General features: G+C 41.5%; 1 protein-coding gene across 1 annotated transcript in view; it reads right to left on the bottom strand.

Moving 5' to 3' along the window:
- TMEM242 (transmembrane protein 242) overlaps positions 1 to 24,744 on the bottom strand; it is a 40,261-nt gene extending 15,517 nt beyond the window's left edge. Inside the window, exons 1-3 of the mRNA XM_065927751.1 lie at positions 24,615 to 24,744; positions 23,998 to 24,098; positions 15,349 to 15,486 (exon numbers count right to left, since the gene is read on the bottom strand). Coding sequence (XP_065783823.1) covers positions 15,349 to 15,486; positions 23,998 to 24,098; positions 24,615 to 24,702 — 327 coding nt within the window. The 5' untranslated portion in view covers positions 24,703 to 24,744. The remainder of the gene's footprint in view (positions 1 to 15,348; positions 15,487 to 23,997; positions 24,099 to 24,614) is intronic.
- Positions 24,745 to 27,749: the final 3,005 nt, after the last annotated feature.

The raw sequence follows: 27,749 nt of genomic DNA, 5'->3' as shown, positions 1-27,749 counted from the left end.
CGTCTTTACGCCAATCGGGACCGTAGCTGTGGGGGAGTCGCGGGGTTCTGACGACAGAGGGAAGGGGCCCACCGTGAGCCAAACAGCAGGGTTACTTATCTCTCATGAAAAGGAACCCTCCTGGTCAAGAGTCCTGATCACGAATGACTTCTCAAGTAAAAAGATGATGATGATATATCTTAAATATCTTTAAAATGGCAAATTTTGACCCACGCAGAAATCAAATTGCTGATTAAAGTAGTTAGTACAACATGGCATCAGTATATCTTACATTCCTCTGCATAGCTCTGGTCAGTCTTATGAACTTCCTTTCAAATTTCTAGCAAAATAAAAAATTTACATTTGATGAAATAAAGTACATATATTTGTATATACACACACACACTCACACCCCCTTAAACCCAATAAACTATGTAAGTCCAAATAAAAATAAAGGTACTTTCTCCTCACTTGTATAAACAGAAGTTGACCATGTAATCATTTCTCAAGGCTGTCCCCTCATCTAAGGAAGCAGTATGCCCTCCCCTAATGGAGCGCTTGGGCTTCCCTGGTGGCTCAGCGGTAAAGAGTCCACCTGCCAAGCAGGACACGTGGGCTCAATCCCTGGGTCGGGAAGACTCTCTGGAGAAGGAAATGGCAACCCACTCGAGTATTCTTTGCCTGGGGAACCCCATGGACAGAGGAGCCTGGCGGGTCGCTGTCCGTGGGGTCACAGAAGAGCTGGACACACTGAGCAACTACCCAGCAACAACAAGTGGAGCTCTTGGATACGCAGCCTTGCCGTGATCGTATAGTGGTTAGTACTCTGTGATGTGGATACGCAGCCTCCTCACAGGAAAAAACCTGTGTATACGTACAAAAATGCTGTGTTTTGTGTATGTATATATACATATATTCCATTTTAGAATACTAAATCTTGACAAAACAAATATTTTATATTTAGACTTGAAAAGCTATTCTCACTCTTACTGCCACTGAGCAGGCAGTCCAGGAAGAAGGGAAAGAAGTTGGTGAGGGGAGAGAAAGGTGTGGTGATCCACAGAGCTCCGGCACCCTATTTCAGGACGACTTGCTGGCACCCCGTTCAGACAGTACGGCACGAGCTCCATGATACACAGAATGGTAACCACATATATGAATCCTCCTCACCCTGGTGGTCAGATATATGGTAACCATTTGTCAAATCAAAAAGTGGAATCCTTTAAATGATCTTCGTTTAATGGTGGCTGACATCTTAGAGGGATCCTCTTAAAACACCAACTTCTGATACCTACTGTTTCTTTTATCTGAGTCACAGCTTGAAATGTTTTAACCTGATGCCTGCTCCCACCTTCTTTCTACAATGACTCCTTTCACCAGTCATTTTCCTTACAAGTGTTCTTGAGGATGAAATTCAAGGACATAAAGACTTAGTTAGATGGCTTCTTTCTGTATTAATTTTCTTCCTAGAGTTTGAACCTCTGCAGAAATACAATCACTATGACAGCTGCCTCTTCAGTTTTTCCCCTCAGCCACAACTAAATCAATTTTGAAAAAAATAACACTCTATAAAAGTATCTCAAACGAAGCAGCCTTTTATTTATAATAACTCTTGAGATAAGAAAGAAAGAACTAAAAAAGATGAAGGGATAACTTAGGACTCCCCCAAAATGGAGAAAGTCAGCTACAGTTAGCCAGCTCCCTAATGACCTTCTACCTTAGGTGGCTCATTATTCCTTTTGAATGGAAAATCTAACTCAAATTATCTATTCCAAATTCACTTTAATATTACAGCTGATGGCAGGATTATGCCATACTACTATTGGTTACAGCACTTAGGAGGGAGGAAGCAGGAAATAAAGATGACCAGCGAGCAGCTGCTCCAAGAATGTTGTAAACTAAGTCACCTGGACTTTCATCCCTAGCTCTCAATGCCCTTTTTCTCTCCAGGAATCCAGTTCAAATATTCCACCCTCTCCTAAGTCTTCTACAGTCTCCCAAGGAGAAGTAACTTTTTAAAAATCTGCCACCACTGTGTACCTCTCTCCATTACAGGATTTATCACACACAAACGTAATTACTTATGAAATTGTCACTCCAAAGGGAACACCTTTTATTTAACAGCATATCTTTATCCTCTAGCACAGAGCTTGGTACATGAACAGGGATTCAGTCACTGTTCATGGTAGGAAAAAATGAGGAAATAACTACAGAACTGAGTCAAGTAAGGCTCTGGGGGCTAACAGGTGAGAATGAGATGGAAAGGCAGGGCTGGAGAATCCACCTGGTGTGGAGTTTTGAATAAAGGGGTAAGGAAAATGGTGCCTATTTGGGGTTTTTTAGCAAGGTTGATACAGTAAGTTTCAGATAAAGCTATGAGTAAACTAAAAGATTTCTTAATCCCTTTCAAAACTAGTATCTACCTTTACCAAGTTAGAACATAAAATTAAAAAAGGGTCTACAGTGCTAGAAACACAATAAAATAAATATGCAATGGCAGAAGGAACATTTTTATCCTTTGAAGTTATTTAAAATATTTTGTTCTGTGGGAAGTTTTAAAAAAAGTAATCCATGCACAAATGGATTTGAAAAAGAAAAAAAAAAAAAAAGACGCAATGAAGGTTCTGTTATTACAAGCTACAAACTCACCAGCATGCAAGCAGAGCATTATACAGACACAATTATTTTTTAAAATCTTGTGATTTAAAAATTGTAACATGCAAACTGTAGTTTTTTAAAAATCAGTGGGCTGTGATTCTATTGCTCATAAATACACACTCTATCTAACTTTGTAATCCTCATATGGGGGTCTTTACAACACACAGAACCTGAAAGTATTTTCTTTCATCAGCAATAGTGGGACTGCTCGGGGAAAGACAAAAGCAGGGCCACAAAGCTCTGTCCCATGAGTAGAACAAAGGTAGAATGTCAATTCAAAAAGTAACCCAGGGACCAACTTCCTACTTATGGTATTCAAATACTGTTAACATAAATTGGCAAGCTGCTCATATTAATCATTAAAAAGGAAAACATGAAAACATGGCACAAAGAAATTAAAATTCATTAATATGTGTTTAAACATACTAAATCATATCTAAAAAGTGAGAAAGAGCCTATGGTCAAAAAATTAAACTAACTGCATAGGTGCTGTTTTACTAATTCAGCCATTTATTCCCTGCAATTGGACAAATACATATAATACTGTAGTCCTCAGTAACAATAGCTTTACCCATCAAAAAAAAAAAAAAAAGACAAGAATGTTTGTGTATGAAAGTTACTTTCAATTTGAGGTAGAAACTTAAGTTATCTTTATATAAAACTCCAAACTGCTGAAACAGATTTACTTTCACGTTGTAAAGGTTAAAGCTTAATTTGCCTCCATCAAGGCAACGAACAGGGTCAACAGCAGCTGGGAACAGTACAGAGGGGAAAGAGTGTTCCAGGTGGGCGATTAGCAAGGACAAGGCTCCGTAGCTAGAAAGAATATGACCTTTCAGCGGGCGTAGACCTCTGACCATGACAAAGGATAAGAGGAACAGCTAGACTCTCAACTGTGGCACTCCTGACATTTCAGACTATTGTTTGTGGCCTGTCCTATGCACTGTGGGATGTTTAGCAGCAGCCTGCAATGCAGGAGACGGGGGTTTGATCCCTGGGTAGGGAAGATCCCCTGGAAGAGGAAATAGCACCCCGCTCTAGTATTCTTGCCTGAGAAATCCCATGGACAGAGAAGCCTGGCGGGTAGAGTCCATGGGGTCCCAAGAGTTAGACAGGACTTTGCAATTAAACCACCACGGACCTCCATCCATTAGATGCTCCCCTGCAGTTATGATAGCCAAAAGGACCTCCAGACACTGCCAGCTCTCTCTCGTGGCTAGGGATGGGACGCAGCAAAACTGCCACCCACATCTCCCCCACCCCCAGCTGAGAATCAACCAGTTAAAGAATAAGCAGAGGCCGGGTCACAGAGGGACTCATAAACCTATCAGGGAACCTGGAACGTACTCTCAAGGGAAGAGGGAGCCACTGAAGCCGCACGGCGGTGTGATCAGATTTCACCCCCAGAGCACCTCCTCCGTGCGAGGCTCTGATGGGGTGCCGAGGACACAGCAGGGAACAGGGGGAATGAGGGCGCCACCCTCTTAGAATTAAGTTCTTTTCCCAAAGACAGATACAATTTTTAAGTGGTTAGTGTAACTTCATTTTGCAACAAGCATTATGAAGAAAAGAAAATCGGGTATAACACCAGAGAGGAACTGAGTGGAGGAAGTGAAGAGGCTCTTGCATTTGGACAATTAATTAGATAGTCTGGGGAAGCATCTCTGAGGAGGGGAAATAAATCTGGGCTGAAACCCTGGATGGCAATGTGGAACCAGCCATGCAAAGACCCAGGGAAGGAGGATCCTGGGCAGAGTTAGAAAGGCTCTGTGCAAAAATAAGGCTGGTGTGCTGGGGGAACAAGGCGGCGCAGGGCCAGGTGAGTGTGGGGGACGGGAGGGGTCTTGTGGGGCTCAGGTGAGGTCAGCGAGGTTGGTGGGGCTACATCCTATGAGACTTCCTCAACGGGAGATGCTAAAGGGTTTCCAGATAAAGGAGTGACATGATTTGACTTACATTTAAAACATACCTGTGTGGGAAGAAATTCTAAGGAAAGTGAAGCTGAGATACTAGGTAAGAAATCGTTTCAATACAGCAGGCAAGAGACGAATGGAGACGGAGAGAGATGAAAGACCCGGGCTATGTTTAGCAGCAGAGCTAACAAGCGCTCATGGTTTAGATGAAGGGAAAGATAGGAAATGAGAAATCTAAGATGATTCTCTGCTGGGTTTTTGCCTTGAACGACTGTGGGGATGAAAGTGACACTCACTGAAATGGGAGAGACTGAGGCACGAGCAAGTTGGGGAGAAGGTGAGGAAACCCAAGAGTTCTGGTTAGGACCTGGGGCTCTGACATGCCATGAGACACAAGAGATGGAGCACGTGTAGTTTCAAGGCAAATCTGAAGGTCAGGTTGAAACTATATATGTGGATATCGTCAGACTGTAGGCGGATTTTAATCACCAGCACCAAGGACTGTGTTCAGATGGAGAACAGGTGTCCAAGTATGAAGCCACCATACATGCCAACGCTTCAGGGTCTGCAGGGGAGGAGCTGGCAAAGGAGACACTCACAAATGGCGAAGTGAAAGGGGCAGAAGCCAAGAGACAGCGTTCCATGGAGGCGGGAAGGCCCACTCGTGTCAAGAGTCGCTGAGAGATCAAGTAACAAGAATACAGACAAGACCTGGCCCCGGCAGCACGCAGGGCCCTGGAGCCCCGACACCAGCAGTCTCCCGGGTGCGGGGAGAAGCTGGACTGAGCACAAAAGGGGCAGGAAGTGCGACAGGGGCCACAGCAACTCTTTCAGGAAATCTCTTCTAGGACAGGAAGCAGGCAAGCGGGCTGGGAGCCGGAGGAGAAGAGGACTCCAAGGGGCGGGAGAGACTACAGCCCGTCTCTACACATTGCCGCAGAGGGAAGCCGTTGATCAGCAAAGGCTGGGGATAGTTACGGGAGTAAGGTCCTTAGGCAGAGGCGGGTGGGAGGAGGTCAGATGCCCTCGTGGGGGTGGGGCTTTGGCAGCAGCATCTCTTGGGTCTCACAGGCACGTCAAAGGCCCACCGTATCCATGGTGCGGCTGCAGGCAGAGGTGATGGTACAGCCTCCCTCAGCTGCAGGCAGGCGTGGGGAAGACGAAGCCCAGCATGTCCTAGCCGCGAGTGGAGAAAGACTGTGGCAGGGCCAGGTGGGAGGCAGGAAGAACCGACGTTAGCTGTGATAAGACGCGCGGGGCAGGAAAGTGCCCCGACCACAGGGGCTGGGGGGTGGAGTAGCGGCAAGACAAGGTGCCACATCAGACTGAGGGGGGACAGTGTGGTCATGAATAAAAGCCAGCTTTTCGGTCTAGGCAGCACTGCTGGATGAGGCATGCTGCTGCCTTTCACCATGAGTGACGCTGGGAGCAGGCTGGGGGGTGAAGTGGGAAGTAAATGACAGTTCACATGGAACCACACATGACCCCAGCGGGATGTCCAAGCATCAGTGTCCAGTCAGATGCACCCATGAGCCAAGAGTTCAGGGGTCCGGTTGGAGATGCGGTCCTGGCAGTTGTCCGCATGTGGAGGAAGCCACTGGAATGAACAGAGCCGTGAAGAAAATACAAGGGCAAAGGAGGGAACTAAACAGGATGGGGGGAAGTGAAAAACAGCAGCCAAAGCAGGGTCATGAAAAGGTACAAGAAGAATAAAAGCTACGAGAGCCCAGCACCCGTTAGCCCAGAAGCAGAGAATAACTGATGCGTCCGAGTCATCAAGAAACAGGGAAGTCATGTTCAGCGCGATTTGCATTGTGGAAAAACATACAGCATGTTTGAAACAAGATTTCTTAAAATTGTTAGAAGTATTTCAGTCAGAAAAACTAGAGAGAATATTCCATATTCCGATTGATGAACTGAAAGTGAAAGTGTTAGTGGCTCAGTTGTGTCCGACTCTTTGTGACCTCATGGACTGTAGCCCGCCAGGCTCCTCTCTGTCCATGGCATTTTCCAGGCAAGAATACTGGAGTGGGTTGCCATTTCCTTCTCCAGGGGATCTCCCCGACCCAGGGATCAAACCCGGGTCTCCTGCACTGCAGGCAGATTCTTTATCGTCTGAGTCACCAGGGAAGTCCAACTGATGTATTTTTTTCCATAGTTTTAGGTATTTGTAAGGGACTAACCAATAATAGGCTGGAGTAGGAAATGGCAACCCACTCCAGTATTCCTGCCTGGAGAGTACCATGGACAGAGCCTGGTGGGCTACAGCCCATGGGGTCGCCGAGAGTCAGACTGACTGAACACAGCACAGCAATCAGGAGTAGGTACCTGTGAAAAGCAAGCTTAAGGGGAAAGCGTGCGCTCTCAGGTCTTCACTCCATAATGCTCTGGCTAGAGATCAGCTCACGTGAGCCCAATTTTCTATGCTCAATGTAAGAAAATAAGGACAAAGGAAAAGAAAACACGTGAAATCAAGGCTACCACTCTCCAATGGCGTTGAGACTGAGAACATTCTAGAGGTAATTAGGCCTGATTTGTGTCAGGCCTGGAACAAGAATGCTTCTATGGCAGAGCTTATCTCTCCTGGTAACTGTTGCACATTCTTATTGTATAAAATGCTGGGGGCCCTATTTTACTTATAAAGGGAAAGTGGTGGGTTTTTGAAGAGGAATCTTGGCAATATGCCAAGACAGCTGAATCCCTTCTTCCCTCCTCCCTTGGCTTTAAACAAGAAAACGAAGAAAGAAAGAACATCAGTCATTATCTCCCATTTTAAGCTGAGCAAGCCCCTTTGACTGGGTCTCCCTGTCACCAAAGTGCTTCTCCACCTCCACAGAGCGCCTCTCACCACCAGGAGGCCAAGCCCGTCAGAGTCGCACTGGAGCGGGAAGTGAGGAGGACAGAGATGCTCTTGTCACCTCAGACCTGAGTTCAACCGGTGCACAGTGCCACTTTCAATTAATTTAAAAATGATTCCAGGAAAACCAGGCCTCAGCGCTTAAGCTGTTTGAAGGCCTGAGAGTTTGACAGATGGAGACATTTCTGCAAGGTCATGATGACGTGTTTGAGTGGTCAAGGAGGTACCATCAGGAAGAGGAAGCCACGCTGGGGCTGCTGACAGGCAGTGATCAGAATAAGAAACTGAAGCTCTCTTCCTGGAGTGGAAGAGCTCTACTCCTCTCTTCCTGGAGGCAGAAGCTGGCAGAAATCTCTGGAAGCACTGAAACTAGATTAGGCGAGGGGGTAGAAAAATGTTTCAGCCTCTTTTCAGACTTCCCCTGCAGACCACTCAGAAGTGGCTACCATGAAACAATTTGCCAGGAGACTCAGATTTGTTTTTAATCTTTGACCTAAATGAATGAATAGTATATAGCATGAAGTCTGCTTCCTTCTTGGATATCTTAGAAGGGGAAAACTCTAAAGCTTTCCCTTAGTTTTATTTTACACATGGCGCTTGAGCATTCACCCCACAATGCTGCTCTCATTTGAAATGAGTAAACATAGTGTAAGAATGAATGCGCTTAAGACGAGATATACCAGAGTGTTGGTAAAAACTGAAGTTAGCAAAAAGTCAAGAGATTTGACTGTAGCTAGCAAAAGCCCTCAAGCTGGTCATAAGGTAATTAAGAAGTGGGCCCAAATATTAATATAAAAGCATTCCTAGCAACAGCTACCAAAAAGAGACTGGAAAAAATAAGTTTTATTAGAGCACATCCAATATTGTCCCAGAGATGAGGTGTAATATTCCTTCCTGTAAAAGATCTTTCTTAGAATACATTCAGATGGCCAACAGGCACGTGCTAAGACGCACAACGCCGCTCATTACTAAAGAAATGCAAATTAAAACTACAATGAGGTACCACCTCACACCAGTCAGAATGGCCATCACCTAAAAGTCTACGAACAGCAAATGCTGGAGAGGGTGTGGAGAAAAGGGAACTCTCCCACCCTGCTGGTGGTGATGTAAATTGGTCCAGCCACTATGGAGAACAGTATGGAGGGTCCTCAAAAAACTAAAAAACAGAGCTGCCATTACGATCCAGTAATCCCACTCCTGGGGATATATTAACAGAAAACTGTAACTCAGAAAGAGACATGCACTCCTATATTCATAACAGCACTATTTACAACCAAGATATGGAAAGAACCTAAACATCCATCAACAGATGAATGCATAAAGACATGGTGTATACATGTACAGTGGAATATTACTCAGCCATAAGAAAGAGTGAAATAACGCCATTTGCAACAACATGGATTGACCTAGAGGTTATCATATTAATACTAAGTGAAGGAAGTCAGAAAGAGAAAAACAAATACCAAAGGATATCACTTATATGTGGACTCTAAACTATGACACACATGAACTTATCTACAAAATAAAAACAGACAAAGGGAGCCGACTTGCAGTTGCAGGGGGCAGGGAGGGCTGGCTTGGGAATTTGGTGCAAACTAATATATAGAGAATGGATAAACAAAGTCCTACTGTCGAGCACAGAGAACTACATTCAAAATCCTGTAATGAGCCATAACGGAAAAGAATTTTTAAATAAAATCTTCCTTAGAACAGGAAAGAGCTTCCCTAATAGCTCAGTTGGTAAAGAATCCGCCTGCAATGCAGGAGACCCCGGTTCAATTTCTGGGTCGGGAGATCCCCTGGAGAAGGGAAAGGCTACCCACTCCAGTATTCTGGCCTGGAGAATTTCATGGACTGTAATAATCCATGGGGTTGCAAAGAGTCGGACACAACTGAGTGATTTTCACTTTCACTTAGAACAGGAAAAGTCAAACGACAATTTTTAGAGAAATGTTTAAAATATGTATGTTTTAACATGTTTAGCTTTTAGTTTCTTAAAGAAAAAGAGGTCTGGGCTTTTGAGAAAAAAGCAACTTATATTAAATGAGGAGGCAAGACTGGGGCTGTAAAGTATGCATGACTCCAATCACAGATTATTCCCATAAATCTGTACAGCAGCAGGTCTTCAGAGAACCAGGTAAAGGAAGACATTTTCCATATGTCAGACTGGCAAAAATTTCAGAGTAACAAAAGCCATTAATGGCAAGGATGCTAGGAAACTTGTATACATTGTTGATATATTCCAAATTTTATACATTTTTCTGGGGGGACATTTAACAACAGATATCAAAAACATTTTTTAAAAAATACACTTTGATTCAACAATAACATCTTGTCTTTAGAACACATTTCTTGACACATTTCTTTAGAACACATCTTGTCTTTAGAACACAGTACAAAAAGATGTATGCCTATAGAGGTTCACTATGTTGTTTGATTACAGTCTAAATGCTGCTGGCTGATTAAGTAAATTATAACTTACAATTGAGCACCACAGAGCCATTAAAAGTAATGGAGATTTATATACTCTACTATGCAAAGATGTTCCTATGACTATTCAGGGAAAAAAGTTCTAGAGTAGTACAATAAAAAAACATTTTTACAATTATATGAACATGCCTATACAAGGTCTAAATGCATGTTTCTACTATAATAAGTGATTACAACTCAGATTTCTGGTGATTTTTTAACTTTTCTACATTGACTTTTTAAGCAATGTGTACATATTTTTTTACAAAACACAAAACCATCTTTGTTCAAAAAAAGATAGGTCCTAAATATTTTTCTTTAAAAATAAATACCAATATATATAAATAAAAACAAATACCTTTTATTCCATGGTTTAAAAAAAAATACAACAAAACTCCATTTATAAGTTGATTTTTAAATTAAAACCTTGGGACAACTTAAAGTATTTCACAATAAATGAACATGTTTCCATTCATGGTTTTATTACTATTGAAGTTTTAGCTCCTGTGAATGAACTGTAAATGACTTGTAAATTTTAACTATACCAAGTACCATGAATATATTCTATACAAACTACAGTAAATGTTAGCAGTGGGTGATTCTGACAGTATTTTGAGATAACCTCACCTCAAACAAATGTACAGGTCATTAGGCATGAAAAGCTATAATGATTCCAATCATATTAATCAGGAATTTTTTATACACCTAATGCTTTTTCTTCAAAGGGAAGGAAAAAAAAAAGACCTAAGACAGTCTAACCATAAATATGCTCAACCTCTCAGTCTATACCGACTATAAACAATAAAAGGTAAAAAAGTTAACATTTAAATAATTGTAGGTGGCATGGTTTTTCTTTTGACAATTGAGGGGTCACCAGTCAGTATCACTAATGCCCTTAACTGCCTGAAAAGCATTTAATCTCCACAAGTCAGTCTCTAAACTTAACATGAACCCATACTAAACGTTCATTCTTTTCACAGTTCAGTGGCTGTGATAAAATAATCACATGATAAAATACCATAATTCAAAGTAATTGATGAGCCCATTCTGAGCGATCAGGCCATGCCCACAGCTGGTGAGCAGGGTGGAGATGGTATGGTGATGCCAGGCTGGACATGCACTAATTCTGACTCAAAGGCAGGCAGGGGTCCCACTTTAAACCCTGGGCACCCTGATCTGCTTCAGCTGGCTGACAAGATAGCTTCCACCAGCTCTCTCCTTTTTTTGGAATCTCTTCTTAAATGATCTACCACTGTGTAAATTAAATTTTTTTCTTTATATCTGATATATTAAACATGTTCCACGTGAAATGAAATCCTATGCTAACTCTGAATAAACAACGAGTAAATCCAAAATATTTCTAAGAAACTGAAGAGCTTTGCTTTAGGGCTTCCCTGGGCGCTCAGTGGTGAAGAACCCACCTGCCAATGCAGGAGACGCCCGGTGCAACCCCAGACCCAGGAAGATCCCACAGGCCGTGGGCCAACTGAGCCCGCGGGCCGCAGTTACTGAGCCCGCGTGCCGCAACTACTGAGGGTTTGCCTGTCCTGCAGCTAGAGAAGCCACCGCAGTGAAAAGCCTCTGCGCTGGCAAGGCGGTGCACCACAACCAGAGAGTAGCACCGCTCACCGAAGAGAGAGAAAGGCCCTCGCAGCAACCAAGACCCAGCACAGCCAAAAATGAACGTAAGTAAAGAAAAATTAAAAAAAAAAAAAAAAAGCTTTGCTTTAAGCATTTTCAACATGGTCCCTTTTAGGCCAGCAGATGGAGCTGTGAATTAAAACAGGGAAGGCGCGCTGCTCTAGGTCGGCCACTAGAGGGCACCCTTTTTGAGGGAACTGGTTTATACCAGAGATTTATTTACAATTTAACTATCTGAAGCAGGAACTGATTCTGATTTACATGTGTTTATCTAGAATGACCATCCCAATACTCAGTGAATGCAAAGGCTGGGACCATTTTTGCTCAACATTTTTGACTAAAACTTTTCCTTCCTCACAAACGAATGATATTTCCTAGTAAGAGGCAGTAAATAGTAATAAAATTTCATCACTGGAATCAGGGCAACCTCACAGTTATCATCAAAACTCTAAATGCAGAACTGGAATATACCACACTGCTCTCCATAAGCCTCAGAGCAGAGTCATCTAACAAGAATTTCCTTGGAAAATCACCCATCCTGTCTACCGGGGAGCTCTGTCTTAGCTCAGGGAAGGCCCACATCTGTCTTTTGAATAAACAAATTAATAAACACCATGGCTTTTAAGAGATGTATCCTAAAAAATTACCAGTGGGTTCATTTTTCTCTGAGACTTCTCAGACATGGCAAAAGTGCCAATCAAAAAGAATTCTGCCCCTCAGATATTTTATTTCTTATCAGTGCCATAAAACAAAAAGTTCACATTCTAGAAACTAAAATAGCACAGTTGGGGGGCACATGTACACCTGTGGCTGATTCACGTGAATGTGTGGCAAAAACCACCACAATACTGTAAAGTAATTAGCCTCCAATTAAAATAATTAATTTTTTTTCCATTTATTTTTATTAGTTGGAGGCTAATTACAATATTGTAGTGGGTTTTGCCATACATTGACATGAATCAGCCATGGTAAAATAATTAATTTAAAAAAAAATTGCACAGCCTAGCCCATAAAGCCCAAGTTCTCAAGCATATAATGTAGAGCCTAATTTTGTTGGTCTATGAAAATCTGGATTGATTCATCATGACTCTTCTAAATCAGACTGTTTATATTTTTAAATACCTTAAAACTTCACTACTTGATTTATGACCTACATTACTGAACTCTAGAAACATCATCAATTCCATGCACTCAATGTGATGTGCTAACAGACTGCCATTTTCATAGAAATCAAAAACTTAATAAACTTACTCTTATTTGCATGCCCCCCAAGCAGAGCTCATATGTGGTCAAGGTGGTTTTGTGAACTCCCCAGCAGTTGTGCTTTATAGTCAGCATAAATTAATAAAAATAAAACCTAGGACTATTTTCTAAAAGCAGTATTACTATTAAAGCAATACATGTTTAAAAGTTACAAAGAAAAGTAAAATAAGAAATTCACCCACACGTCCATAATTCATTCACATATTATCACCAGACATACTTTCTCCCAATCTTTTCCATTTGTTCTCAAATAACAGCTCTCATATTATTAGGAGAAAATAATGGCCCGTCCTATACCAGACTTAGGTCAATGATAATGTTAAGAGATGAGGTTCACATTGAAGATACCCAGTAAAATCTGTCAAGTTATCAAGACTGTGGATCACGCCACAATCAAAACCAAGTTCACTCCCTCTGTCCCCCCTGCCCTGGCCCCTTCGAGCTACTCCTTTATTGCCCATCTTAGCTAAGGGAGGTAAAATTGGAAATAGGCTAGGTTTCTGCAGACCATGAGACTTGCCTTCAAATCTTGACTCTGTCAATTACAAGCTGCGTGATTTCGAGCAAGTGACTGACCTGAGTCCCTACTTCCTCATTTATAACATGGGGGATATTAATACCTGCTTCATAGTTATTGCAAGGATTAAATAATCTGCTATGTCTAAAATGTCTGGTACAATGCCTGAAATGAAGAGATTTTATATTGATCAAAAGGAAAACTGAGGTGTCTAAAAATCATCAAAAAATCTTCAGTCACAAGTTCTCTAACTTTTTCAGTCAATCCCTATTTTATTGTTACAATGACTATTGGGCAGTTACTTTAAATATAAATATAAACACTAGACTAGGAAAAAAGCAACGTCTGTTTGTCTATCAGTATATTTTAAGTGAAAAGTACACTAATGCCTATGTAGTTATGATTAAACCAAATGTGGACAATTTAATAATAACACCTGTTACTCCAACAACTCCCCCCCCAACCCTTGCATTAATTTCCCCACGCCTATCAGCACACATTATTGTCAACCCGCAACGCAGGAGACCTGGGTTCGATCCCTGGGTCAGGAAGATCCCCTGGAGAAGGAAATGGCAAACCCACTCCAGTACTCTTGCCTAGAAAATTCCATAAATGGAGGAGCCTGGTAGGCTACAGTCCATGGGGTTGCAAAGAGTCAGACACGACTGAGCGACTTCACTTTATCAGCACACACACATGCTGTTAATTCAACCAATTTAAAAAACAAACACTCTCTTGATTCTATTCCCCCTCATAGCTACAATCCCATTTCCTTCTTTCCCTTTAGAGCCAAACTCAAGACTTGCCCATACAAACTCAAGAGGCCTCCGATCTCTCTCCTCTCTTCTCCTTCACATCCACTCCACTCAGGCTTTATCCACCAATGACACCACGTCGCCAGTTCAGCAAATGATCAGTCCTCATCTAACGTGATGTGTACCCGGCATCCACCTTTCTTCACCTGGATCCAGGTCGCCATTCTCCTGGGTTTCTCTACCTCTTTGGCAGGGAAAGCTCCTTGATATTCCTCAACCTCTAAACCTTAGAAACTCCCAAGAGCTTCTTCCTCAGACCTTTCCTCTTTCTGCTCAGCATTCACTGCCTTTGTGAGCTCATCTGATCTCATGTTACAGAAAAACCCCAACAAACTTTTTGGCCAACTCAATACTACCCACATACTGATGAGTCTCCACTTTATACCTTCACCTTGACCTCTCCCCTGAATTCCACATGTCTATATCTAACCGCTTACTTGACTCTCCACCTGGCTCATGGCTATCTAAAAGCTCTCTCAAACTCACAAGCCCCAGACTGAGCTCCTCACATGATCCCCTAATATCTGTTCCATTCACACTGGTCCTGTCCTTTTCCTAGTTGCTCAGACCAAACCCTGGAGACACCCTTGACTTGACTTTCACCACCGACATTCAATTTATAACAAATCCTTATTGCCCCGACCTTTGAAACATTGATATATCTGGAACTTCTTTTCATCAACCCTACTGCGGCCACCCATTCTAAACCATTACCAACTCTCACCTGTCACAAAGAGCATGGTCCACAGAACTTCTCATTATTCTGAATGCACAGCTCTTCAGCTTGGAGTATAAATTACACACACACAGGCACTAAGTCTTTTTCCAATAATGTGTAAACACATTAATAATTGAAATAACAATTTTAAAAGCTTTAACTATTTTACAACGATGTTTATAAATATGGATGTCAAACAGCATAGAAAACTATTCCAAATTAAATAATTTTCCAGAACAAGTAGCTCTCACCAATTTATACAGAACGACCATTTGCTATGAATTAGTCATTACTTTAATTATATTTGAAGTTTTACCATCTTCAAATATTTAAATTATTTATATGATTTACTAGTAATGACAAGCTGCCTAGTTATTAGCAAGAATTCAGTCAATGCTCTGTCATCACTTCCCAAGACAGTAAATAAACTATATACAAATTTGAAAATCTGGAGGATTTAGGCAGGACAAAATAGAATCAACATTCCAGATAGCAACTATAGGGTTCTAGTTACTTACACTGTGCACTCCTAAAGCCTTCCAGACGGCGAAGCTGATCACACCGACCCCACACCAGGCATAGAGTGAGCCCCACCCCAGGGCTCGCAAGGCCAGGGAAGACCCGCTCTCTGGTAAGGCAGCTGTGGCCATACTTCCCTGCAATGAAGACAGAAAGGCTGAGGTAAAAATCATCACTTTGAAATAATAAATATTTGGAGTATTTGAAATTAATGACTCTCGGGTTAGCACCATGATAACTGGGACACCGGACCAATCCAAGTTCAAATTCCAGCTCTGCTACTTAATAACTGCGTAACTTAAGTCACAATTTCTCTGACAAAACTGAGTGTGCAAGGCACTGTGCCAGAAGCCAGGCTAAGTACACAGAGCAACTTCTTTCTGACAAAACACTTCGGTCCTGGGGTGGGGGTGGGACACAGACGCCTAGAAGTTGTGATGGAAATGGAAAGGGCAACAGAACAGCACACATGAACAGGGGATTATGCACCCAGAGGAGGACATCCAGGCTACTCGCGGGAAAGGGAAGTTCTACTGAATGTGGTTAGCTACTCTTCCATATCTCTTGTTTTATGAATAAACTGCACAAGTGGTATTCACATACTAAACGTTTCTTTTCGCTACTGATACTAATGATTAAATTAGACTGATCAGAAGGACCAAAGCCACATTTTGCCTTATACCGTTAAATGACCATTAATCCTATTTCTAAATAAGATTAATTTTTTTATAAAGATTGCAGGACTGCAATCTCCCAGGGAGCCTGTATTTCCAAATACTACATAACAGTTAATAATTATACACGGAAAGAAAAGTGAAAAGTGTTAGTTGCTCAGTTGTCTCCGACTATTTGCGACTCCATGAACTATAGCCCGCCACACTCCCCTGTCCACAGAATTCTCCAGGCAAGAATGCTGGAATGGGTTGCCATTCCGTTCTCCAGGGGATCTTGCTGACTCTGGGAGTGAACCCAGGTCTCTTGCACTGCATAAGATTCTTTGCCATCTGAGTCACCAGGAAAGCCTCAATAATTATATATAGCTTTATATATATATATAGACAGATAGATATATGTATATATATGGCTTATACTGCTCCCTTACTATATGACAAGCACTGTTTAAAGCATTTTGCATGTATTAATTCACTGAGCCTTACTCTGTGAGACAGATACTATGATCCTCACTTCACTAAAGACCAAGCTAAGGCAGAGAGAGATTAAACAACTTGTTAAAGGTTTCACAGCTTATAAAAGTTAGAGCACTTCAGCAGTCCGACTTTATAGACTAACAGGAATTTGCCAGTCATTTCTCACTTCTGATTCTAAATACAACATAACACAAAATGTAAATGAAAGTATCTTTTTAAGTGGAAACAAATCCACAGTGTAAATTAGAATAAAAACCATCATTACTTAGGGTAATTCAAATATTCACAATGCTGAAATAGACAAAGATGTGATAATACATATGGGTCTACTTGAAACCAACTATGGGGCATTCACTTATTCCCATAGTTTGAACTGAATATGAAATAATTTATCCTTTGAAAAAATTTTAAAGGAAACTGTAGAATTTAGGAAATATTAAGAATTTATTATTTTTCTCCATGAGCCTGTCTGCCAAAACACATCAAATATCAACAAAAATAAAAATTTTAACTTCCTCAAAAGCTGAACCTTACTTTTTTTCTGATTATATAATCACTGAGGAAAATTTGGTATGTATAAAAAATAGGATGAATTTAAAAAATTCCATCTTATTATCCAGTAAACCATGGTAAACATTTTGACATTTTAAAAACGAGTTAACACCATTAAAATGTTTTTAATCTTCAACTTTCATCCTCTCATAGTGTCGAGAACTCAAATATTTTTAATGGTAACACTGCACTGACATCATAATTTACTTAGCCATTCATTATTAATATATACTAACTTCAGGTTTTTATATTAACTTTTTTGTATTAAAAACTTCCCCGTGCCTAAACACTTATTTACATTTCTGATAAAGTTCTTGCGGAAAATTCCTCCAAATAGAATTACTAAGTGGAGGAAGCATGACTATTTATAAGCTGATAGACATACAAAGTGTTTTTCAAAAGGTTATACTAAGTTACAACACTGTTTCATGAGGGCCATTTCAAGCTAGCCAGCATCAGATGGTCTCAGGAAAACTATAAACACAAAAAAGAAACCTTTGAAATTTATATAAGACTATTTACAACTATTTCTATTGTTACTGAGAATGACTATTTGTCCAAGTTATGAGCCAACGTTATGCCTTTTGAATTGCATATTCATATTATATACTTAAAGTCTTCTAATTTGTATATTCTTTCCATATTAATGTACTTTGAAGCCCTATCATATGTGCTGTAGTATTTCCCTAGTTTGTCTGGGTTTTTTTTGATGGGTTCCCACTTTCTCGACCAAGGATGGAACCCACACCTCCTGCAGTGGAAGCGCAGTCTTAACCACTGGACTATCAGGGAAGTCCCAGGTTAGTTTCATCTTTTTATTTTGCTTTTTGCTTGTCTGTTTTTGATCAAAGATGCATTCTAAAGATTTTAAGCTATTAAAATCACATAGATATAATTACAGAATCAGAAAAAGTCTTAATATTCATAAAGTATTTACATCATACACATTCAGTTCAGTCGCTCAGTCGTGTCCAAGTCTTTGCAACCCCATGAATTGCAGCACGCCAGGCCTCCCTGTCCATCATCAACTCCCGGAGTTTACTCAAACCCATGTCCATCCAGTTGGTGATCCCATTCAACCATCTCATCCTCTGTCGTCCCCTTCTCCTCCTGCCCCCAATCCCTCCCAGCATCAGGGTCTTTTCCGATGAGTCAACTCTTCACATGAGGTGGCCAAAGTATTGGAGTTTCAGCTTCAGCATCAGTCCTTCCAATGAACACCCAGGACTGATCTCCTTTAGAATGGACTGGTTGGATCTCCTTGCAGTCCAAGGGACTCTCAAGAGTCTTCTCCAACCACAGTTCAAAAGCATCAATTCATCAGCACTCAGCTTTTTTCACCGTTCAATTCTCACATCCATACATGACCACTGGAAAAACCATAGCCTTGACTAGACAGACCTTATTGGCAAAGTAATGTCTCTGATTTTAAACATGCTATCTAGGTTGGTCATAACTTTCCTTCCAAGGAATAAAGCGTTTTTTAATTTCATGGCTGCAATCACCATCTGCAGTGATTTTGGAGCCCAAAAAAATAAAGTCTGCCACTGTTTGCACTGTTTCCCCATCTATTTGCCATGAAGTGATGGGACCAGATGCCATGATCTTAGTTTTCTGAATGTTGAGCTTTAATCCAACTTTTTCACTCTCCTCCTTCACTTTCATCAAGAAGCTTTTTAGTTCCTCTTCACTTTCTGCCGTAAGGGTGGTGTCATCTGCATATCTGAAGTTATTGATATACTTTTTATCAGATATTTCTTAAATTTTTACTTATTCATTCTTCCAGAAAAACCCTAGAACATCTTGTTAAGAGTCCTTCCAACTCCCACTCACCCTATTCACTGACATTTTCATTAGAATGACATCAAACATTAGCTAACTGGTAAGAGAAAATCTGTAACATCCTGTCTTTCATCTGGAAATATATTTTCATTTACTCAAGTCTTTTTTTTTTTCTTTTTAGAAAATTGTCTTTATATTGCTCAACCCGTTTATTTTTTATTCAACCCATTCTTTTTTTCCCCCAATTATTTTTATTAGTTGGAGGCAACCCATTAAATAAAGGTTTTGTGTTTTTCTAAGGCATGCATTTGTGATTGAGAATGCCATTCACAGTACATAGAAACATTTTGTTTATCTGTATCCCCATGTTTTAAACCTAACAGATCTTATCTAAAGACATACTTCTTGCAGAAATAGCCTGGTCCCGACCGGATTCTCACGAGATTTTCCTTAGCCATTTTCTATCATGAAAACAATATACTACTCTCTTATCTTATTCCTTTTCTCAGGCTGCTATAATTTCAGTGGTTCCCTAGACGCTACAGACCTCACATAAATACACCAACTTCTAACTGTCTTATTTCCATCCAGCAGCAGTATCATTAACCAATTATTATTACACCAGGCTCAGTTTAGGTGCTCTGGCTTAAGTTTTATTTTTGAAACTTAAATTAAAAATTTCTTATTTCCCTGGGGACAAAAACTATATATGTTATAGATATACATAAATCTTTTTTAAAGTCTACATAAATCCACATGTTTTGCTAAGTAAAAAAGGTAACGATGGGTTATAAATACAACCCTTAAAAACACAGCAATACTCCCAACAAAATCTTAGGTTTGCCAAACTTTCAGATTTTTTTTTAAAAAGGTACATGCTGTATTTGTATATCAGTCTCAGAAACTGTGAGGGAAGTGAGTTATTATCAGCTACCATCCATATACATAATTTTAGTGGAAATGATGTTAAAAATTGATTTGTTCTTAAGTTTTTAAAAGTCTAGTCATCAAGCTTTATCCACTGGAGTTATGTGTCATATGGCCTTTATACAGCCTGCTCAGGGTTTTAAAAATGAACACTGACTGACTGGCAGCAGCAAAGACTGACTTGCCAAAAAATAATGTTGCTCTTTAGATATAACCACATATGCTAGTCACATATGTATAAATCAAAGCTGTATTTTTCTTCAGTACCACATTGTTTATTCTTTTCATTTAAATTAAAAGGAAGGCGTGTGCACGTGGAAGTTGAACTTAACAAATCACAATGTAGTTATGATACTTAGTATCTAAAACAGGAAAATTATTTTCTATTATTTTGTACTTATAATACCTCTTATGCTTAAATACATGGTGCCTTTTATATTCTATGTATTCTTAAGAAGATTTAATCTATTATTCACAGGTACAGAAACTATCAAGAGCAAATTGTTCAGTTTGTCAGAAAGTCAACTGCTTACCTAAGAATAAGGTTCATGTTTTTAGTTGTTTTTTTTTTTTTTCAGTTTAATCTTGGGATGAATCGGATATAAATCAAATTCTGATATTTAAAAAGAATGTTCAACCTAGCTATTTCCCCCACAGAGCATTCTTAGCTGATATCTTTTGCTATATTCTTTACATCACAGAAAGAGCTGTGTTGCATTATACCAAAATAAAGATTTGTTCTTATAATTTCTCAGAAGTTATAGCTATATCAGAAAGATGACGACTCACTCTTTCTGTCCATTACCTAAATGGGTCTTGAAATAACTCAGTTATTTGAAGAATATTTAACTTCCAAAAGAGGATGTGCTCAAATTTCCTGGTCTCAGGATCCATTTATACTTGGATCCCAAAGATTTCTGATTATGTGAATTAAAATAACCATCCTACAAAACATTTAGCACAAAAAGAGGCAATGTTTTACATTTTTGCTCATCTTTTAAATGTCTGGTTTAACAAAACAGCTTTACTTTCACACATGTATCTATATTCAATCTGTTGCAATGTTTTTTGGTTGAAGTATACAAATACTCAAGATGGCAAAGAATCCGCCTGCAATGTAGGAGACCCAGGTTCAATTCTCAAGTTGGGAAGATCCCCTGGAGAAGCAAATGGCTACCCCCTCCAATCTTCTTGCCTGGAGAATTCCAAGGACAGAGGAGCTTGGCAGGCTACAGTCCATGGGGTCACAAAGGGTCGGACACAACTGAGCGACTAACACTTCCATTTTTTCTTTTCATACAAATAAAATCTATCCTCACACAGGTATGTGATCGGAAAAGAGTATTTTAATAGCCTCCCTTCTTTGATATATACCCAAACTTGACAAGTAGTTTCTTAAAAATGATCTGCAATATGGAATAAAAAATTGTTATCAATAAATTGTTGTACTTTGTTACATTAAAATCCATTGGTATATTTTTCATTTTGAATGCAACTTTCATCCATGCATCATGATCACTCAGAAAATACTGACTTGCCAAAAGAAGTTATCTTTCAAACTCTTGACATCATTTATTAAATATTAAAATCACATCATTAATATCACTACCAATCTCAGAAAAAAAGCTTCAGGTGTTTAAGCAGCTGGCACGCTCACAATGGCAGACACGGTTTTCTAAATTCAATTTTACCTATGAAGGGTGGAATTTTATTATCGGCGACACATACTAACAAATGCTCGCTTGAAGAGAAAGTTCATTTTGTTCATTTTGAAGAAAACGTCTACCGACTTCTGAATAACTATAGTTTGTTAGTTGCTCTTTCAAGTGAAAACAACATACCATGAAAAAAACTGGCTAGTGCAGACTGTAACTCAATCACACAAGGGCTTTATCTTGAGAAAAACATACTGCTTTGGTATAATGCAAAGTGCTTTATGTGTACCTCCCATTTCTTCACACAGACTATTAAAGAGGTTATGTTCAAGGGTCAAGATATCAAACAATAATTTTACTGCTTCAACAAGGATATTCTTCTGCAAAGATGGCATTAACCACAGGTGCGCGGAAAGGAAGAACACCATGCCTGCTAGTACACCCTGGGGCCACTACCTCAGCTACAGCAAGGCACCAGCACTTTTATCCTTTACTGTGTCTGTACCCGCCGAAAAATTGATGCTTTTGAACTGTGGTGTTGGAGAAGACTCTTCAGAGTTCCTTGGACTGCAAGGAGATCCAACCAGTCCATCATGAAGGAGATAAGTCCTGGGTGTTCATTGGAAGGACTGATGCTGAAGCTGAAACTCCAATACTTTGGCTACTTCATGCGAAGAGTTGACTCATTGGAAAAGACCCTGATGCTGGGAGGGACTGGGGGCAGGAGAAGGGGACGACAGAGGATGAGATGGCTGGATGGCATCACCAACTAGATGGACATGGGTTTGAGTAAACTCTGGGAGTTTGTGATGGACAGGGAGGCCTGGCGCACTGCGATTCATGGGGTCGCAAAGAGTCGGACACAACTGAGCGACTGAACTGACTGACTGACCATTAGTGCAAGTGTCTTAGCAGTATCACAATAGTAACTGACTTTACAGACCACCCCGCAAAGGGTCTCAAGAATCCCCACGGTTCTGTGGGCCTCAGTTTGAAAATCACTGTGTTAGATCATTAATGCCATATGTGGTATCAAATCTTAGAACTGCAAAATAGAATGCAAAGTTGTGAATGTGTGCTTTGTTCTTTTTTCTGAGAGAGAATTGCTAGCTTTCATGAGATTCTGAAAAGATCTGTGACCCAAAGGTTATCATGTTAACTTGGATTTAGAAATCAACCAAAACTCCACTGTTAAAGCATCACTATCACTCAGGTTTCACTGATTTCTGCCACAAGATACATATTTCTGCTCTGAAAATATTCTGTAACATAGGCAGGAAATGACCATGAAGTTCTTTACAGCAATTTAGAAAACTCCCTATGAACCCTGAGTATATTCAGAGGGGAAACCAAATGCACTTTTAATGTGGTCTCCTGCCATTCTTACGGCTTAAATACAATTATAAGATTATTACAGATAAATACAAGTCAAAAAGGAATTAACTGGTTTATGATTTTTCACATAACACTTTTTCCAAAGAAAATATCAAATTCTAATTATATTGTTACTTGTGTGATTATTTATATAACATCTGTCTCCGACACCAGACCTAGCTTCCTGAGGGGTACATGTTCTGTTCATTTTTGTATCTCTCATACCTAGTTAGCACAGGGCCTGCACATAGAAGATCCCAAATAAACATTTATTGAAGAAATAAGTTAAGAGATAAACAAACCATAAGATGTAGGTAGGATAGAGATGGGACAATGCAGAAAAACCACCACAATGGGAAGGAAATTACTCAACTTGTCCATGACAGGTGATTGCTCAAACTTGCTCATGGAATTAGGATTTTCTGCCCTCAGCTGCTTATACTCATTCAACCAAAATTTATAGAGCACCTACTATGTGCTAAGGGCTTCCCTGGTGGCTCAGTAGTAAAAAAAATCCATCTGCCAATGCAGAAGTGGGTTCGATCCCCGGGTGGGGCAGATATGTGGAGGAAGAAATGGCAACCCACTCTAGTATTCTTGCCGGGGAAATCCCATGGATGGAGGAGCCTGGTGGGCTACAGTCCATGGGGTAGCAAAAGAGCTGCACACAACTTAAGTGACTAAACAACAACTATGTGCCAGGCAATTTTACAGGGAGTGGGGCTGCTGTACGGCACAAGGATGCATGGTTTCCAGGTTCAAAGAGCTGACCTGTGTTTATCATCGATACGAAGATGCACCATATTTCAACATTTTAACATCTCTGAGCCAGAAAGGCCTACTGCAGTGTTGTCTCAGAATTTAACTGGCTTTTTTTTTTTTTTTTTTCAGTGCTACATACAATATGGAGCCTCTTACAACTGAGAACAATTTACCCAGATTGAGATTTAAAGTCATGCTGTGAACAGGAAATGTATTGGAGGAGTTTTCAAAGTCTGGGTCTGCTAACAGTTTAAAAGGCACATAATTACTTCTTTTTAGATGAAAATAAAGACAGTTGACTAATTTGTACCCTTCCTGAATCTACGAAGTCCACGTTGGTTTACTTCTTAAGAGTAATATGAAAGGCCATCAACACTTTCTATTCAAAACTGCTGCCATTGATTTGTAAACAGTAATTGTGCTATGAATGGATTTCCCTGTCACAAACCTTATTGAACCACTCAGGACTTTTCTTTTTAGCCAAGGACAATGTTGTGGCAAATCCAGCTAGCATTCCTGCTGCAGCAACGGAACCAAGGAAAATTCCACCTGTCAAAAGAGTTTTGGAGGAAGGGAATGGGGGGTAGGGAGACAGAGAAAAAAACAAACAAAACCTGAAGTTAAAAAGATGGACACAAATGAGTTTCAGATACTATTTAAAAATCAATTTCGAAATTCGAGAAATGACGGCTAAGACGCTCCTGGCAAAGGTAAATGATAGGGGCTGTGAAACCTGCGTGGCCTCACCTCTGGTTCCTGAGGCCATTCTAGTGTACCAGTCCCAAGAGCACAGAATAGGCAAAGGGTCTCTTACCCTTTCTCCCGGGGACGAAAAAAGAGATAGTGGGAGTTAGAGAGGGGGGTGCGGGGGGAGACATGAGAGAAACTGCAGAGGGAACGGGGTAAATGCAGCTTATACAGAACAGCTCGCGGGACCAGCCCACTAAACTCAGGGCATTCAAACCAAGGTCGCCCCGGGCAGCGTGTGCGTGGGAACGCCCGCTCCAGCGTAGGCTAGAGCCACGGGTGAGCCTGCCCTGACACCCGCACCTCGCCACACCACACCTTTAACCAGGAAAAGCCGGTCGTCGGCAGACGCCGAGGCCTCCGGCCTAGAGGACGGCTCTGCTGCCCCGGCGCCCGCCGTCTCCATGTTTCTGAGCCTCGGCTACTGCGTCCGGCGCCAACTGGACCCGGGTGGGAACGAGAGCGAGGCGGAGGAGAAAGGTTCCGTTGCCACCTCCCTCTGTGCAACCCGAATGTCGGTCCGAAGAACGACCTCTGCACTCAAAGCTTCTCTGCTGCCCTCTGGGCCCGGGCAGGGAAGATGCTGTGGCTTGCACCCTGGGGGGCGGTGGCTTCCACGACTGTCTAACCCCGGAGGATCATTTGCCCGCTCCAAGGTGATGATCGCTGCGCCTCTACTTGAAACACTGCTCGGCTCTGACTCTAGGAGGCAGTGAGAGGTCGCAGATTGCTTCAGGAGCCTAGTCTCAGTCTGGTTAGAGACCCCGCAGCTTGGTTTCCTGATCGGCTTCACACTATGTCCAGGGATTTATTTGGCTCAGTCTTTCCTCCGTACTTTGCTGGGAAATTTTGTAACCGTAAAGCTGTCACTTTAGATGTAAGTGACAGAGTGAATATATGTTTTCATTTCTTTGGGGGAAATACCTAGGGGTGGAATTGCTGAGTCAGAGAACAAACATATACTTAGTTTTGTAAGAACTGACTCATTTGAAAAGACCCTGATGCTGGGAAAGATTAAGGGCAGGAGGAGAAGCGGACGACAGAGGATGAGATGGTTGGATGGCATCACCGACTCAATGGACATGAGTTTGAATAAACTCCGGGAGTTGGTGATGGACAGGGAGGCCTGGCGTGCTACAGTCCATGGGGTCGCAAAGAGTCAGACACGACTGAGAGACTGAACTGAACTGACAGGTTTTCTGCGTGGAAGACTGCCAGCCAGCCCCGTGGTGATGCTCTTCCTAACCCCACGGTGTGATTGATCAGCCATCCGAGGGGATTGGATGCTAACTGAAGTGAATGGCATAACACCCGAGGGGAGAACAAAAGACCACCCTAAGGAGTTGCTAACTCCGAACTTCAAGGCAGCCCTAGACCACTCACCATCTGCAGCCAGCAGACAGACCTGATCTTCAGACTCGGGGGCTGGTTTGCAGACACTGGTGGATTCATTAAATGGTCACTGAGAGGAGGAGGCTGGTAGCCATAGAAAATCTTTTCCGCCTCTCAAACACAGACACCTGACGTCATCCTTGGGAAAATGAAGCAATCTGTCATTCTTGTTTATTCTGAGCAACAACAAAAGCCATAACTTCTTGAGGATGGGAATGGAGATCTCTGTTCATTTTTACATGCCCCAGCTCTCAGGGTATTATCTGGTCATGGAAAATAAATTTTGGGTGAATGAGTCAGGGAATGCATCAATTAAAATGCAACTAATAGCCCAAACCTGGGCTTAGGTCCTCAGTCACTTCTAAGTTCTGTGAACTTGATTGACGCTCATGTACCTCAGTTTCCCCACCTGCAAAATACAGAAACTGATAGTACCCACCTCACAGTATTGCTGTAAGAATTAAATGAAGCGAGGTAGGTAAAGGAGTTAGCATAGTGCCTGGTTCAGACACTCAGCATACCTTAGGTCTAGTTATTATCCCCCTCAATTCCAGTAGCTGTTTTTCAGCATTCTGTACAGATATCTTTAAAAAGTATAGATGCCCAGGGCCTGTCACTGAGGATGGCGGCTCTGAAGGTCCAAGCAGGACAGATTAAAAGCTCAACAGGGCTTCTGATAATGAGCCAGGTTGAGCACTACTGCTCTGAGTTTCTGACTTGGAGAAATCTCGAACAATTTAAACGGCATCAGAATCTGAAAGGGCTCTTTAAGTTGGCAAGTTCAGTTCAGCTAATTTGTTTAAGGTCAAAATCTCTGGGATTGGGGACTAGCAATTGGCTGTCAACAAACCCACACAGAAGAAGGGCTTCCCCTTACACACAGTGACCGTAGCAGCTATTAATAGCTAATTTACTGAGTGTTTTCTGTGCCTCTGGCATTGCCCTAAGTGCCTCAAATGAATTATCTCATTTGATCTTCTCCATTGTGGACCCCCCCAAAAATATTGCTGCTGTTTCAATAAACAAAGAGTATTGCCCTCCATCCAGCCATCAGTCACTGCAGCTGCCCCAATGGTGCACCCTGAGGTGAATTCGGATGGAGAAAAACAGGATACTAGCCCAAGATAGGTAAGGTACATATCAAAGGAATAATTTCAATGAGCCAGTCTCTTGCATCTTCTCATATAAAGAAAAGCACTAAAATCAACTTGAGATGTCTCATTTTTTGTGATTAGCAGTAACCTTTTGATGTTCCACTACATATTTGTTTTTCAGCAAAAACTCCTAAATATCCTGGCTCGTCCCTTACTTCTTTTGTAACAGTTCCTCAGAGCTATCTAAGAGGCTGGCTTCCAGGCTATTTAGTCCTCAGTAAGGTCCTTAAGACATAATTCAACTTTTTGGTTATGCGTTTTCAGTCAACACCATAAACTCTGAAAAACTAACTTGCTCAACACATAGCCATTAAGTGGCAGAACCAGGATTTACAAGAAGCCCCATCAAGTCCTTATCCTCTGCCGAGGGGCCCTCAAGCTTGAGGTTGATAACCGGAAGCACCTGGAAGGGCTTGTTGACAATCAATTGCTATGCTGGGGGTACTATGTTGCTCAGTTGCATTGGACTCCTTGCAACCCCATGGACTGTAGCCCACCAGGTTCCTCTGTTCATGGAATTTTCCAGGCAAGGATACTGGAACAGGTTGTCATTTCCTACATTAGGGGACCTTCCTAATCTGCTGCTGCTGCTAAGTCGCTTCAGTCGTGTCTGATTCTGTGCGACCCCATAGACGGCAGCCCACCAGGCTCCCCCGTCCCTGGGATTCTCCAGGCAAGAACACTGGAGTGGGTTTCCATTTCCTTCTCCAATGCATGAAAGTGAAAAGTGAAAGTGAAGTCGCGCAGTCGTGTCCGAATCTTAGCGACCCCATGGACGGCAGCCCACCAGGCTCCTCTGTCCATAGGATTTTCCAGGCAAGAGTACTGGAGTGGGGTGCCATTGCCTTCTCCGCTTCCTAATCTAGGGATTTTCAGACCTGCCTCTCTTTCATCTCCTGCATTGGCA

Source organism: Muntiacus reevesi, chromosome 3, assembly GCF_963930625.1.
Source record: "Muntiacus reevesi chromosome 3, mMunRee1.1, whole genome shotgun sequence".
Lineage (NCBI taxonomy): Eukaryota > Metazoa > Chordata > Mammalia > Artiodactyla > Cervidae > Muntiacus > Muntiacus reevesi.
The sequence above is the reverse complement of the archived record's forward strand: the minus strand, read 5'-3'. Positions and strand labels throughout refer to the sequence as shown.